Below are 14,807 nucleotides of genomic sequence, written 5' to 3'. Positions count from 1 at the left end.
TCATACTTGGCAACTCCGTCATCACTTCGTATCAAGAATTTGTCCTGCAGTGAAGCATAAAGCTCCACTCCACTTGTTTGCACTTCTTGATTATGTATTGAAGCTGGAGGGATGTCTCAGGGAATGTTTTCTATTTTCTATAGGATTTCTGATTAGGGCTGCTCAATTAATCGAATTTTAATCACGATTACGATCTGGGCTTTCAACGATCATTAAAAATGACTGAGCCGATTATTAGCCCCTCCCTAATTTATCCGCGACACCTTAAAGGCCGGTCCGTGAAAATATTGTCGGGCATAAACCGGTCCGTGGCGCAAAAAAGGTTGGAGACCGCTGATTAAGAGGACCCGAGGGAAGCTCGGAAAGCTAAGCAGAAGTTATTTGGAGAGTGACTGCCGTTGGTTGAAAAGAGAGTTTAAAAAAAAAAAAACTTCAGTGGTGTTGCACACTATTTTATATTATTTTTTTAAAGTCATTGTTAACCCTTTAAAGCCGGTCAGAGCTGCATGCTCCGTTTTGCGTAACTATTGTTAAATCCCTGTAGAACCTGAACCGTGTAAGCTAGCGCAATAATTTGTTTTGCATATGAAACCGGAGGAGTTGTACTTACATCTGATGCCATCAGCTTGTCCTCGGTCACGGTTTCGTTCCACATATAGCTTTGCAAAAATTGCATAAAAAGCGCTTGCAGGAACAAAAACATAATATTCCAGAAACACGCTTTGCCGTTCCTATCAGCTGTTCGTAACACTTCCCACAGTGAAATGATGCACATGCTGTTTTCTTTGCAAATCTGCATCATAGGATTGTTTTTTGTTTTTCCTGCAGTATGTAAAAATTGCTGTATCTCCAAAATAAAACTATGAAGACACTCAAAATAAATTTCCTGTTGTTGTAAACTATTTTTTGCAACTTTATTGTATTTAAAGTTTTGAGGGATAAGCCTCTTAAAGTTCTCCAAGTAGAAATATATGTAAACAAAACAAAAGCGATTTTCAATTTTTTTTGTAGTTTATTGCACTTTTTTGCAATTTATGTAGTTACTATGGACTTAATGCATACATATTATTAAAATATGGGCTATAACAGTTGTATTGATGTATAGCAACTTGAAATGCTCCCACAAATGGCACTACAACATGTAAAAAAAAAATATAAGCTCTGGTGGACTTGGTTCTATGGTAGGTCTTAAAGGGTTAAATAAATATCGTCAAATAATCGTGATCTCAATTTCAGTGAAAATAATCGTGATTATCATTTTTGCCATAATCGAGCAGCCCTATTTCTGATTATCACAAAAACAAGGTCATAAAAGTTTGACACGTCACTGTTTTGTTCAGACAGGCACAAATTCATCCCCTCACACTTGGCGATGGTGGGAATGAAGAACGCCCTTTTAACAGGAATCGGTCTCACAGAGGAACGATTTTTAGTGCTGACTGCAGTCACAAGAAGTAAGATTGTAGCGTTACAAACGCTACAATCGGCGGCCTATTTTGTACTGCTTTACAAAAGCTAAAGTATTTCCGGTCAGTTTCAGGCTGCCTTGTCTAAATAAAGGAAAACTGGAAAATAATCAGATGAGAATGTATTTTACAGATATTGTCACAGCAGTTATTCTGCTACTGCTAGCACCTGGAAAAGCCTGATTTAGCCTTGAACTGGCTGCAGTGCTCAAATTGGGGTGGTGTGCTCTGACATTTACTAAAATGCTCCGTCTGGCAAGTTCACCAGAGGATTCTGCCCCAGCCTTGTGTCAGCCCTGGTCACCATACTGGATTTTTAGTAGCCATGGGTCCCTCCGTCTGCTCGTGTCATTCTGTCACTTTCTCTCTTGAAGGGCTTCACATCTGTTCGCTAAGAGTTTAGGAAGCGACAGAGAGATGGAGGAGGAAAGGATGAAATGAGTCACCAGCGAGTGTATAAATATCAAGTTGAAGGCCGAAAGCTTTTATGTTGATGGATAATGTTTCCTCCTCTCCTCTCCTCTCCTCTCAGTCAAGACTATCAACATGGGATTTTCCAGTCGATCGGTTTTAAGGAGTTTCACGACTACCTGACGGCTCCGGAAAGCAGCACCCAGCAGGAGAAAGACTCTCTACGAGACAAAGGTTAGAGAAACACCTGATCAAAGTCACTCAGATGGAGTTGGATGCACTGGCTGGTGGACTGCTGATCAACCACAACAATCAGGTTTTGTTTTTTGTTTGTTTTTTTTGTCCTCCCTTCATTTTGTGCTTCATCTAACGACCAGCTTGTTTTTCACTCACTCAGGTATAGAAGCTTTGAAGATAGCTACAAGGCGTTACGCCCGCAAACAGAATAAATGGGTCCGCAACCGCTTCCTCAGACGTGAGTACCATTCACCCATGCAGTGAGTGTGTGAGTCGGGTGTGGGGGGTGTATTGGTGCTGCAGACACATCCTTAGCAATCAGCACTCTGTAACAAGATGAGATTCGTGCACTCTATTAGAGACACAATAAGCCTCTCAGCCCACTGTACTGTGTTCCTGGGTACAGAGATGGCGTGTGCGTGCGCCACCTTTTTAAAGCTTTTGTTTCAGTTATTGTTATTGCCCCTTCCAGGCAAACAGAGACATGTTTGCGACCTGTTTTAAAGTCTTTCGGCTCCTCATCATACAGTTTTTGAACGTTTAGTAAGCTGAAAATTTATGCGACACAGCAGAGAAACCTGAGTGAACGTTAATTAATTCCACCTCAGTTGCCATTGTTGCCTGATCGGGATATTCGACTGATATGCTGGTATATTCATAACAATTTTAATGCAAAAAGGCAAAATTAATGTTAATGTTCATCACAGTTCATCACAGTCTTCCCTCCCCAAGGAGCTGTTTTGTGGTTCCTTTCAAACAGCTGTAGAAAGGCTGACACCACTCTGACGTCTTTCACAAATAAATCACATGTAAGCACAATCAACTCATTGATTTCTGTTTTAAAAAACAAAAGCCTCGATGGAAACCATAAACTGTGGCTTCAGTTTCCTTATTTGGTGAACATCTAAATCCAAGTTTTATTTTTGCAAAATGATTTTACGGTTTGAAAACATCCCGTGTAGCTCATCAGGGAAAACCACAGCATTCATTTAATCACTGGGACAAAGTTAGATTTGATTTTATACAGCATGTGCGCACTACTGTGACGTAGTGATTGGATAATGTTTCAAGATCCATCCCCAGCGCACACCTGCAGCTAAGACCTGTGAAAGCTTCAACCCCCTGTGCTTCCAAATGCATAGAAATGAACTTCAGTGTTTGGTTACCTGCCAGAGCAGCTGCCACTGCAGAACGGACAAGACTGCCCACCGCAGCCAAAATCAACCTGAGATTGGAAAGTGGTGATTTGCCACCGTGAGTCAGTTTAAAGTGTAGAGAGTGCGTAAGAGCAGAGTGTGTAGTGCGTCTCTCTTCCCTTGAAAAGGAAACCTGGTCCCACCGGCAGCATGCCCTGCAGTAACCCTGCCTCCTAATCCTGTTAGGCCCAAGTGGCTTAAGGCCACGCCAGGCCCTAAACCTCAATACCCCTCTTTCTGACCGCCTGCCTACCCGCTGCACACGCCATATGGACTACATCACATGTGTGCACACGTCTGTCTGTGTTGCAGCTATAATCATAGAAACATGCAGTAATCTGTCTAAGATTGTCTACTTGTGTTCACGTGTGTGCTTTTAAGTGTGTCCTGCCTTTAGACAATCCATATAACACTGCCCCCCTCTTACACACACACACACACACACACACACACACACACACACACACACACACACACAGACCCTGCTTAGACTGTGCTCTGTCTGCTGCATCAGGCCTGAAAATGCAGGTGGCAGCAGAGGAGATTAGCTCTCCTCAAAGACCTCAACCTCCCATCCAATGAAGTCTCAGAGGAAATACTTTTGCTTTGTTAAATTTGTGGATGTTATGATCAGAACTTTGTTGGTATTTTTTTTTTTTTTTAATTTATGGACCATGATCGTTTTTATTCACTGGATTAGAGAAATATAAACCAGAGCAAGAACAGCGTCAATCAGGCAAACATCTCTTTGAGTCAGACCAAGAGTAGCTATAAAAAGTAGTCCCTTGGAAATATGTGCAGCAGTAGTCTACTGTAGCATTTACTGAGGACTGCATTTTTGCTTGCTTTATTTATTTATTCTTTTTGTTTCAAAGAGTTGAGTGTACAAGTTACAGCAGATAACAAGAACTTTCTAAAGTTTTTAAAGTATAAAGATATTGGTCTCAATTTTAAGGGTGACTAGACAAACGGATATACTAAGAAAGTATCTTTGTTGTGAAGATAAACCATCCCTGGCGTCGTGTTTCTTCTGGTAATACACACAAATTTACCAGGAAGTCCATTTGAAGAAACACATCAGTCATTTGAAGGATTTTTGCTGCGAATACCAAAACACTGCACAGTTAAGTTATCACAAGGAAGAATTTGAAGGACAGCCTTTTTGACAGGCACCAGATAAATGGCTTGAAGAAGGCCTTCGTGTTACTAGATAAGAATGTACAAGCTCATATTTAATTACCCAATGCACCAGCCTTGTAGGGTGGCTTTGCTGCAAAAGCTGAGTCATGAGGGACTGTGTTGCCGGATGACCTTCTCTGTTTGTGTGGTTCTGGAAACATGTTGTTCTTGCTGTTGACTCCATTGACGTTGTTTTTGTCGGTGTCTGTGCAGAGATGGTAAAGTGTTTCATTGTTACAGATCAGGACAGAATTATTTGGCGAGATTTACAGTTCCACACGCACTGAAGCGTCCTCACTGCATAATACTTCCAGCACCGTGTTTCACTAAGGGGGGTGGTGTTCTTTGGGTTGATTGCCTTCTTTCTGTAAACATAAGCAGCGTCTAGTTCTAGTTTCGTCTCATCTGACCAAAGGATGTGCAATATTCCAGTATTGCATAATCTTTCTCCAGGCTGCCTTAGCTATTTCAGTCTGGCTTGAAGGTGTCGCTTCTGAGAAGGGAAGTTTTTCTTCTTCTGTAGCCTCACAGTCCATTCCTGTGCTGGCTTCTAGTGACTGTCTTTTTTGAGACTACAATTCCCAGCTAGATTAAGTCATTCACTTGTGTTTGGCATTGGTTCTGGAGTCTTTAGGCATATCTCTCACTGGTTTCCTTTCCAGATTCTTTGAAATCTTTCACTTCCTGCCTCTCCTAGGCTTGTTCTGTCCTGTGTGGCTCACTTTGAATTTCTTGATGATACTTTGACTCCTGTTCCTGACACGTGGAAACGCTGTAATAATGTTTTGTATATGTCCTACTTTTTGAGCATCACTTCTTCTTTTTCTAAAGCCCAAAAATGCCAAAAAGTCTATTTTTGGCACGATGCTTTCCCAAGTGACAGTTCAAAGACATGCTGAAGTTTTTAGACTGTTTAAATTGTAAAATAACTCTTAGTTTTAACTTGATTTTACACACTTTGAGCATTACAAAGGTAACGCGCATCAGCTTTTGTTTACAGCTGGAGTTTTTGTATCATTGGGATCCAGTCAATTCTCAGTGTCAGTAACTAGCAGAATACTGTTGGCTGTAGGGCAGCGGGGCGTTTATTGTAAAATCTGACCCAGTTCCTTTGAAAATAAATCAATCTACAGGCTGTTGGAGCCAACCAAGAGAGTTGGGGAAGGTCTGAGTTAGTCACATCTGCTCAGATAGTAAAAACACACATATTAGATTAATTAAAGATTTGCCCAAGGACAGCCCTGTAATGCTACCCCTGGTTGGGGGATGCCCCTAACCAAAGTTTTGCTCTCATCCACCTTTCTGTTCTGCATCATCTCCGTTGACCTCTCTGTCTTGCTCTGACTGCTGACCTCCTTTTCTGTTTCGCCCGAGTCCCACACATGCCCGCACAGATGCCGGCAGGCCTCAGCTGAGCAGGCTAATCTCTTGAAGCGTTACAGAGCTGCTGGGAATGTGCCCCGACCACACAAACACGGGCAACAGGGTCGCTGGGGTCTGCGCAGACCAACCCAGGCATGCAGAAACTAGTGGGTCAAAGGGAAAGACAAATTGAAAACGACAGAGCCTCAGTCAGGCTAACAATGAAGTAGATTAAAGAAGCTAGAACATAATCTGAATGCTGACTTTATATGTAGGCTGAATCACATGCCTCGAAGGCACAAGTTTAACCCAGTTTTACGGTTCACGTTTAGTAGCAAATGTCAGAGCGAGAGTTCGTGGGCGTTCAGTGCTTTAAATACTTCTCAGCAGGATACGTGGTTGTTGATGGACTCAGCTCTGGTTGCTGTGAGGATTTAAGCACCAGGTCAGCCAGCTTAGAAGAAATCAAGCTTAATTTGACTTGCCTTTATTTGGGGCTGTGTGTGGGTGTACACCTATAGTGTGTGCGTGGCGAGGGGGGTGGAGTTAATTAGTTGATTTAATTACCCTTAAACTACATAGTAATCTGAGGTTATATTCCTTTTATCAGGTGCTGAATCTAATGCAGATGAGGCAGCTCCCTCTGTTTAGTAAAACTCCCACAAGGCAGGCATACAAGTGCAAACAGCACCTTGTAACCAGGTTACGCAGGTGTAGTTTGACCAAGGCCTCGTGAGCGTTAAGTAACAGGGGGATAGGTGTCTTTCAGTCCCAGGAGTAAATGAGCGAGTGAAGGATGGATGGAGGGCGACTGAGAGGAATGGCACATGGACGGCTGGGTTGGTTAAAGAAGGGAGAGTAATTTGATCCAGCTGAGGCAACAGGTGTGGGGTGAGTTTACACCCTTGTCCACTAGCAAGTGTGAAACCTTCATGAACTCTTTCTCTCTCTCTCACACACACACACGCGCGCGCGCGCACGCACACACACACACACACACACACACACACACACACAAATAAATAAATGCAATCTCATACCATGGATAAAAACAAGACTGTGTTGTTGTTGCCAAAGAGACCTCTCTGTGACCTCCGCTCAGCAGACAGGCAAGATATGTTTAGGTGGAAACGTCAAACGCTGACGAGAAATCTAAAATCTTATTTTGCTGAGGTGAGGTGGGGAAGAGATGGTGTAATAAGAAAAAGACTCGTCTCTACTCCTCAGAACAAATATAACTGGCTTGTCATAGAGGATTCAACCGCTACGCCGCAGTGGCTCATACAAATGCCACAGGGTACATGTGAATCAGGAGAGACAGTCATTCATTACAAAACACATCTGCCATTGTGAAAAACATAGAGTGACTTATAGTTGTGTCTGTAAGTATTTGGACATTGCCAGGTTTTTGGGTTTTTTTTTGTAATTTTGCCTCCTTTATGGGGTTTAATGGTTTATGAATTCCATCCATTTGTATTCACAGTCCCATTGTCTGAGCCTCAAAACTATCTGGGCAGTTCACTGTCTATGTCAGGGGTGTCCAGCTCCAGGCCTCAAGGGCCGGTGTCCTGCAGGTTTTAGATGTGTCCTTGATCCAACACAGCTGGTTTAAATGGCTAAATGACCTCCTCAACATGTCCTGAAGTTCTCCAGAGGCCTGGTAATGAACTGATCATTTGATTCAGGTGTGCTGACCCAGGGTGATATCGAAAACCTGCAGGTAACCAGCCCTTGAGGCTTGGACTTCCCCACTCCTGGTCTATGAACTGTGAGAGCAGTAATGCTGACCCAAAATAGTTTGCCCATTTAAAAAAAAAAAAAAAAAAGTAGGTGAAGGATGCTAAAGTCTTCCGTATAAACAATTGGTGCCACTTGTTGTTTTTTTCCACTTACGAGAAGTTGATCTCTTGTTTATGCAAAGTCCAGGAACTGCTAGCCTGCACTCTTAGCTTATCTTCACACTTCACCGCTAATTAAAGCAAAGCGACTTCCGCTGCACTTTTCGGTTAATGCGGCAGCTTCTCTCGCACACTTTAATTTCTGTGGAGTGTGAGGCTGCTGTTTGCTGTTGAGCGATGTGTCAAAGAACTTTTAGGAAGATCCAACTGCATTTACAGATTTGCTTGCCACGCTTCTCCTCTCTTCTCTTTGAAACGCACTACTGTACTTTGCACTTGGACTCTGAGGTGTGTCCAGTGTTGGTGAACGGCCTGAATGATTCGGTGTAGTTTGATGATCAGTTTCAGCTTTGTGAATCTACATGACGTGTTCATCCTGCTGCAGGCTTTAATTCTTATGATAGTTACAGCCAGAATATCAACCAGAAATCTGGGGAAAAAAACACATTACGTAAAAGTTATAAATTAATTTGCGTGTCACTGAGTGGAAAAAAACCCCAAGCAAAACACGACTCAGTATTTGGTGTTTTTGGTGCTGTGGTCCCAACTGCCTGCAGATCATTAACAAGGTTCTCCCGTGTAGTGTTGGGCTGATCCACCATGTTTCTCATGATCATTTGTAACCGATTGATCGATATGATTGTAATCAGTCTGTGGTAGCCAGAAATGTGGGGACCTAATACTTCTTTAGAGAATGTTTATCTCTTTAAGAGTGTGCAAATAAGCTGCATTAATCACCAGTATACTGCGCTCTCATTGGTAGCGGTTTCAACTGCTCACCTTGAGGCTGAGATAAAGTTTTTCTCAAAATCTGCTTACTTCTCATCACTAATAGATTATGTTCTGCTCCTACTTTCTGTGATCTGAGGTTACCATGTCACTGTGAATGCTTCCTGTGTGAGGATGCAGCTTAATGTATAAAGAGCTTAGATTTTAGATTCCCTCATTCCACAAAAAATCCCCAGAAATAAAGTCCACTCTTTACAGATCCCTACCTCCCAAAGGAAACTTGAACCAGCCGTACTCAACCTGCTTCAGAAATTCGATCACAAACAACAGTTAAACGACGGAGCTGAGTGAGACGAGAAGTGGAAGAGGAACTTTAGGAAAGGGGAAGGAGGCTGTTGAGTCAATAGCGGCAGCTGCGGTGTTCCAGTGTGGGTGGCAGCCAAAGAAGCACAGCTGGGCCAGGGGACATCGCGCTGAGGCTGGTAGCGGAGCTTTTATAGCAAAGCACACACAGCCGCACATCCTCACTCAGCAAACACAAGGATAACACAGCAAATGACTTCTCGCCCGCTTGTTGCAACAGGTGGACGACTGTTTCAACACGCGCGCACACACCCGGCGCTGGCAGGCAGCTGCCCAGCGACAGATTCTGCTCCTTATTGTTGGCAAGGCCATCTCCCCTGTGCACTCGAAAGGCAGCGCTCACGCTTTGTGTTTTCTCCAAGTGTGCGTGCGCGCGCCCACACCGACCACCCCGCCCTTTGTCCCTTCGGCATTTCTTATCAACTCTCATTCGAGATGTTGCGGATTAGCGGGGTTAAATTTCACCAGATCCCAAATGAGAATCATTGTGGAGCATCTGGCAGCCCACCGTACAGTATCTCCCCTTTTATTTACCACCGCTCCACTCTGCCCAGGGGGGAGGTTAGCGACTGCAGAAGGGAATTGTAGGAGGGTGCTGAGAGAGATAAAAACACAAAGTAAGGAAACAGATAGTGTCAACAGGAGGGCGCAGAATGCCCACTGCTGAGGTGAAGTAAATATTAGAGAACCTGAAGGCGAGATCGCCAACTCTGCATCTGGTGCAGGTACGCCAGGTGACACTTGCTGCCGCCGCCACCTGCCTGGTATTGTGCCGCCAACACAAAAGACTTACCTCCACACTCACATGCAGGAACCATGCAAATAGAATCAGAGGCTTTGATTAACAGTAACTGCTGTTTGACAACACACAGACAAGCCCGACTGAGTTGAGGACAAAGTTTTGAGGATAAGTGGTGCACACAGATAAGAGGAGGGGAAAAAACACATGCTGTGAAGCCAAATGATGCAGGTGCAGGGTGAGATTCTGCTATTAAGGAGCCTTTTGTTTGTTTTTGCATTTGAACCTTGTGTCAGATTAATTTAAGCACAGCTGGTCTCAGCATGAAAGAATAAAATATGTCACGTGTTTAAATCGCTGACTGCAGATTAAGCCTACAATATGCAAATTTCACCCAGTGGCAGTTGAACTGCAGTTTGTACCAAGAGTGAATTGTAAGTGTAGAGCTGCCGGGTGTGGCTGTATGGGGACTCATTGTTCCCACACACACACACACACACACACACACACACACACACACACACACACACACACACACACACACACACACAGAGCGCCACAGTCAGTCCTCTGACAAAGTCAACACTGTTAGTCATACAGTCAGGACTCTGTGTCTCTCTGTGATAATGGAGGCCCAGACGGCTCCCAGTGGAGTTCAGTCTATAGGATGTCTGCTGCCCTCAAATCCACAGTTGACTTTGTGTAGAAAGGATTAAGACATAATTGAGTTGGCAAACAGCGCTTTATAGGTTAATGGGATTCGCTTACCTGAGAGTGTGAGCTTAACACACATATATTCTAATCAGACTTTGAGTTACCAAAGTTGGAAAACCAGAACAACCCCAGATTCACGCGTTCTGTAGATTGTCCAGTTTGCCTAATTTAGAATGAGTTTTTCTAACCTCTAACTAACTGGGGACATAATGGAGTGGCTACAGAGATGATGTGTTATATATTATTCCTTTGTGTTTAAGGTGTCGACAGTCTAACGTTTATTTTTTTTAAATTGCATTCAATGTAAAAATTATATGCATTGCATGCAGAAGTATGCAATGTGGTTTTGTTGTGTTTTGATGGAAAAAAGGGAAACGGCTGCAGTGACTGTGACCTGCAAACATGCAGGGTAATGCAGTATATGAGGCAAAATCAGAGGTTGCCAGTGGTTGAGGTGAAAAGCAAACATTGTCCAAAGAAGTGTTGAGAGAGAGCTCCAGAAAGCCTGGAGAACCATTTCCTCGAAACCACTTTAAACAATTACACGAATGTCTGGCTCCTTGGAAGCAGATTTTTTTTATTTATTTATTTTTAATGGAAGGATTTTGCACAGTACTGTACATTTGACCCATTCATTAACATTTACCGCCATCCACCATGTTTTTCTGTAAGCTTGGCAACTTATAGACAAAAATGTTCTCCGGCTTTCCGACTTGTCGTTCCGGGCATTTTCGCAAATTTTCCCTCTCAGCCAACCGAACCGAACATGAAGGCGCAAAAGCACAACCAAATCCCCGAGCTGTAAGCTGTCGAGTTGTATTCTGGGTAATGTAGGCTCCAGTTTTTAGCATGAAGAAGGTTTGAAATAAGGTTCTGCTGCACCTGCACGTTTGTTCAGTCATGGTTGCTGCTGTCTCATCTGGAGTCAGGTTGGTTTCTTTTCGCTGCGTCGTGTCTGAGTACAGCCTCAGAGTTTGCGCTTCTCTCGTGCATTCAGACCGCAGTCGTAACCTTGATTCCTTGAAAAGATAACCATCTAGCTAGCTTTGAATGTCATTTAAAACCCTGTCTGTTTGTATTTTCTAACCATCTGGAGGAAAAACTCTTTAGTACAATAAAAGGAAAAAGTGAAGACAACTTGTGTGACAATGTGTCGTAGTGTGCACTGAAAGAGTCAAAAAATGGAGCTCAGACTCTTTTTCTTTTTTCTGTTTTCCTGCTCATTTATTTAATCATTAAAAAGTTGCATCTGTTAGAAGTCACTCTCTGCAAGTTGCACCGATCTAAATTTCCACGGTACGCCTTGAAGGGCAGCGGCTCTGGATGCAGGCGAGCGCTGGGATAGACAGAGACAGGAGCGGGGCAAGGTCTGGTGCTGCCGTTGCGTTCCCGAGGCCTGGCCCGGAGACTGCTGACTGATGCAAAATAGAAACACGGGGGTGGAAGAGTTTGAGGGTGAGACAGTGAGTGAAAGCTGAAGCGAGACTGATGGCGGGAGAGAAAGAGAGACGGCGCACAAGACACGAGGGTGGGAGGAAGGAGGGGGGAGACATTATCGAGCCAGTGTGAGTCAGCAGGTTGATGGAGCTTCAGGGTGCGGCTCCAGCACATCGCCGCTCCTGTGCGTTACCCAGTTTGAACTGGCCTGTCTCAGCCGTTGTAGTTTGCAGACAGACCCTCCGGAGCTTCATTGTTTTATTTATATATTTATTTATTTATTTATTTGTGTACAATGAGCACTGTCACTGTCAGAGGTCTGAAAGTTTTTTTGTCAAGGCTTTTTTTCCCCTCCACCTGTTTATTAAAAATAAATCGTTGGAAACACTGAATCCAATATCAAATCAAGTCCTCGTTGTCCTTGTCAAATGTATAAGTGTGTGTTTTTGACCTTTCTGTGTGTATGTGTGTACAGGACCAGGGGACAACATCCCTGCAGTGTATGGCCTGGATGTGACGGACGTGTCACGGTGGGAGGAGACGGTGCTGGACCCTGCACTGCAGATACTGGACAGCCTCAGTAAGGTGGGGCCTCAGCAGTCTAAAGTGGCAGCTTCCTGTTGGCTGCTTTCATCTGGTGCTGTGGAATCTTTCTCTTTTACTTCAGTTCCTTTCACTACTCTTTATCATTCTTTATCTTTTCATTGCGTACTTTGTGGTTTTACATTTCCTTCCTTTCATCCTTTTGCCATTAGTGTGTTCCTCTCCTTGTTTGCTCTTATTTATTCCTCCTTTTGAGCATATGCCCTTCTTCCTTGGATTTGCCTTATTTGGGCTTTTTTTGTCCCATTTTTATTAATTTTTCCTTTCTGCGATTTCCTAATTCTTTTTTGTCCTTCAGTTGTCAAAGGGCGATGGCGTGTTGTTGCCACACCGCCAGGCGGGTGGTGTGGACACCCGAGTTTGTGAATAATATAATTTGAGAACGAGGCAACGTAGAATTTTAAAATTGACATCACGGATGAAACTATTAAAAATGTTTGAATCTCAGTGACCTTTTTTGTTCCCTAAAAGTTTGTTTTAGCACATCATAAATATTTTTTTCAGATTTAAAACCTTAAAAAAACCAGACTTTTTTCGCTCCACTTCTCAGCATGAGGAGCCAGCTATTGCACCAGTCAGAGCGCAGGGGGCGGAGCAGAGAAACAAGCGGAGCCACCACACGTGTGACCTGTGTGACAAAGTGATCATCGGTGACCTGGAGTGGACAGGTGAGGCATAAGCATGTGGGGGGGGAAAAAAGCTGAATGTGAATATAGACGTTTGCTAACGATACTAACATGTTCATCAAAGCACCGAGGACAAGCAAACTGAGAAGTACTAAAGAAGTCGTACCATGTTATGTATTTGACTGTTTAGCGCTGCCTTAAGATTCTGTGGAGATTCATGCCCAGTGCCAAAAACAGATTTCTTTTCTCTACATGCTCACCTGATCACCTCTGGGCCCTGTTGCACCAAGTCTTGTGACTTGGCCTCTTGGTGACTTGGTCTGTTTCTCTGTCTGTCTTGCTAAATATATCCAAGGCGTGTCGTTTATCCTCTGTACCCGCAGCTCACCTGAAATCCAAGAAGCATCACTATCATGTGAGGAAGAAGAGGAAGTGCGATCCATCCTGTGACCAGTCGCAGAGGACCAGCGCACCTTCCGACTCTGCAGCAGAGACTCTTTTAAAAGACTCTTGTGATACTGTTGCTCCGGGCAGCGGTGATCAGGACTCTTCTGGGACGACACATGAGGAAGTACCAGTGACTCTTTAAAAAGCCTGCACTGACTCTGATCCACATCCATCTTCACTCAGGTCTCCATCCAGTACTTATATGATTAATTCCTGGTTTCCATAGGATCGAATTTATTTATTAATTCCTGAATTCCAACAAAAAATCCCTCCTTCATAGATGCTGAAGCCCTCGAGCTTCAGGTTCTTGCAGCATTTTTTTTTCTTTTTCTTTCCAGTAGCAACACAGACCGAAGTGAATGAAGTACATGATTTATGGCGTGTGCAGGCAAAGAATAAAAAAAACAAATCATAATTTATTTTTTAACACTGCCTGAAAATCTAATGTAAATTTTAAGAGAGGTTTATTTTTCTATTTTTTAAGACTGTGCTGTATATACCACTGCTATGGACTCTCTAGTTTGTCAGCATTTCAGGCTTCAGGACAGATTGTTAGTATTAGGCCTGGTCACCTTTATTTCAAATAAACTCCCAAAGTTTTCTCAGCTCATGCTCCGAACCTGTAATCTTGTGACATAAAATATTTTATTATTAAACATATTTTTATTAAACTGGAAAACAAAAGTCTCTTTTTGGAATTTCCCAAAACTTTATAGAGAATTCAAATGAAATGAGCACTCAGAGCGCGCACTAACAATGAAGGTCAAGGTCAAATGCTTAGCCAACATAGATACTGTTGTCTGCTGAGGCCTAGTGTATTGTTGTGAAGTTGGTAAATGATCCATAAAAAAGATTGTGGGTAATATGAAGTTTTTGCTGATTTACTGAACAGCTCGTGCTGGTTTTGGGGTCTACCATCACGCAAAACTTGAAGATGATATCTTGAAAACTGTGGATGCTACACCGTTACAGACAAACAGAACTAATTACATACACATTTAGGGGGCGAAATCGGGGGGACACGGACTTAACGCTATCCGGTTGTTCAGTCTGACGTCACTAGCCGTGTCTGGGTCTAAACTCAGCTGCAGGTCCATATATCAAACGATCACTATGGCATTACTGAGAGTTGAAAAACTGTCTAAAGTCTTTCATCTTTAATAAAATGATCAGCGTTCTGCTCTACCAGGTGTAACAATTGAGTTTAACATCCAGGCATCCATGAAAACGGAATTTATGACATTTAACGGAGTTAGAAGTTAGCAGGGAGTTAGCTCGCTAGCTTCTATCTAAATACAATATAGCATGTCCTGACTGTGGGGTTTTGGAAACAAATTAAAACGTACAGCTCTGCTATCACTTCCAGCATAAATGAAGACAGAAAACTAAACAGCAGTGAC

The 14,807-nt window shown here is 43.2% G+C and overlaps 1 protein-coding gene across 3 annotated transcripts in view; it reads left to right on the top strand.

The window, feature by feature from the left end:
* trit1 (tRNA isopentenyltransferase 1) overlaps positions 1-14,098 on the top strand; it is a 48,343-nt gene extending 34,245 nt beyond the window's left edge. For 2 of the 3 annotated variants that reach the window (XM_080862373.1, XM_080862374.1), the window contains exons 7-11: positions 1,999-2,111; positions 2,275-2,352; positions 12,207-12,316; positions 12,885-13,002; positions 13,344-14,097. In XM_080862373.1, coding sequence (XP_080718499.1) covers positions 1,999-2,111; positions 2,275-2,352; positions 12,207-12,316; positions 12,885-13,002; positions 13,344-13,549 — 625 coding nt within the window. In that variant the 3' untranslated portion in view covers positions 13,550-14,097. Of the gene's footprint in view, positions 1-1,998; positions 2,112-2,274; positions 2,353-12,206; positions 12,317-12,884; positions 13,003-13,343 lie in introns of all 3 variants that reach the window. The other variant, XM_080862375.1, reaches the window with a different exon arrangement.
* The last annotated feature ends 709 nt before the right edge of the window (positions 14,099-14,807 follow it).

The sequence above is a fragment of the Rhamphochromis sp. 'chilingali' genome (assembly GCF_963969265.1).
Source record: "Rhamphochromis sp. 'chilingali' genome assembly, chromosome: 17".
In the NCBI taxonomy this organism is placed as follows: domain Eukaryota; kingdom Metazoa; phylum Chordata; class Actinopteri; order Cichliformes; family Cichlidae; genus Rhamphochromis; species Rhamphochromis sp. 'chilingali'.
This window is presented reverse-complemented; position numbering and strand designations above follow the sequence as displayed.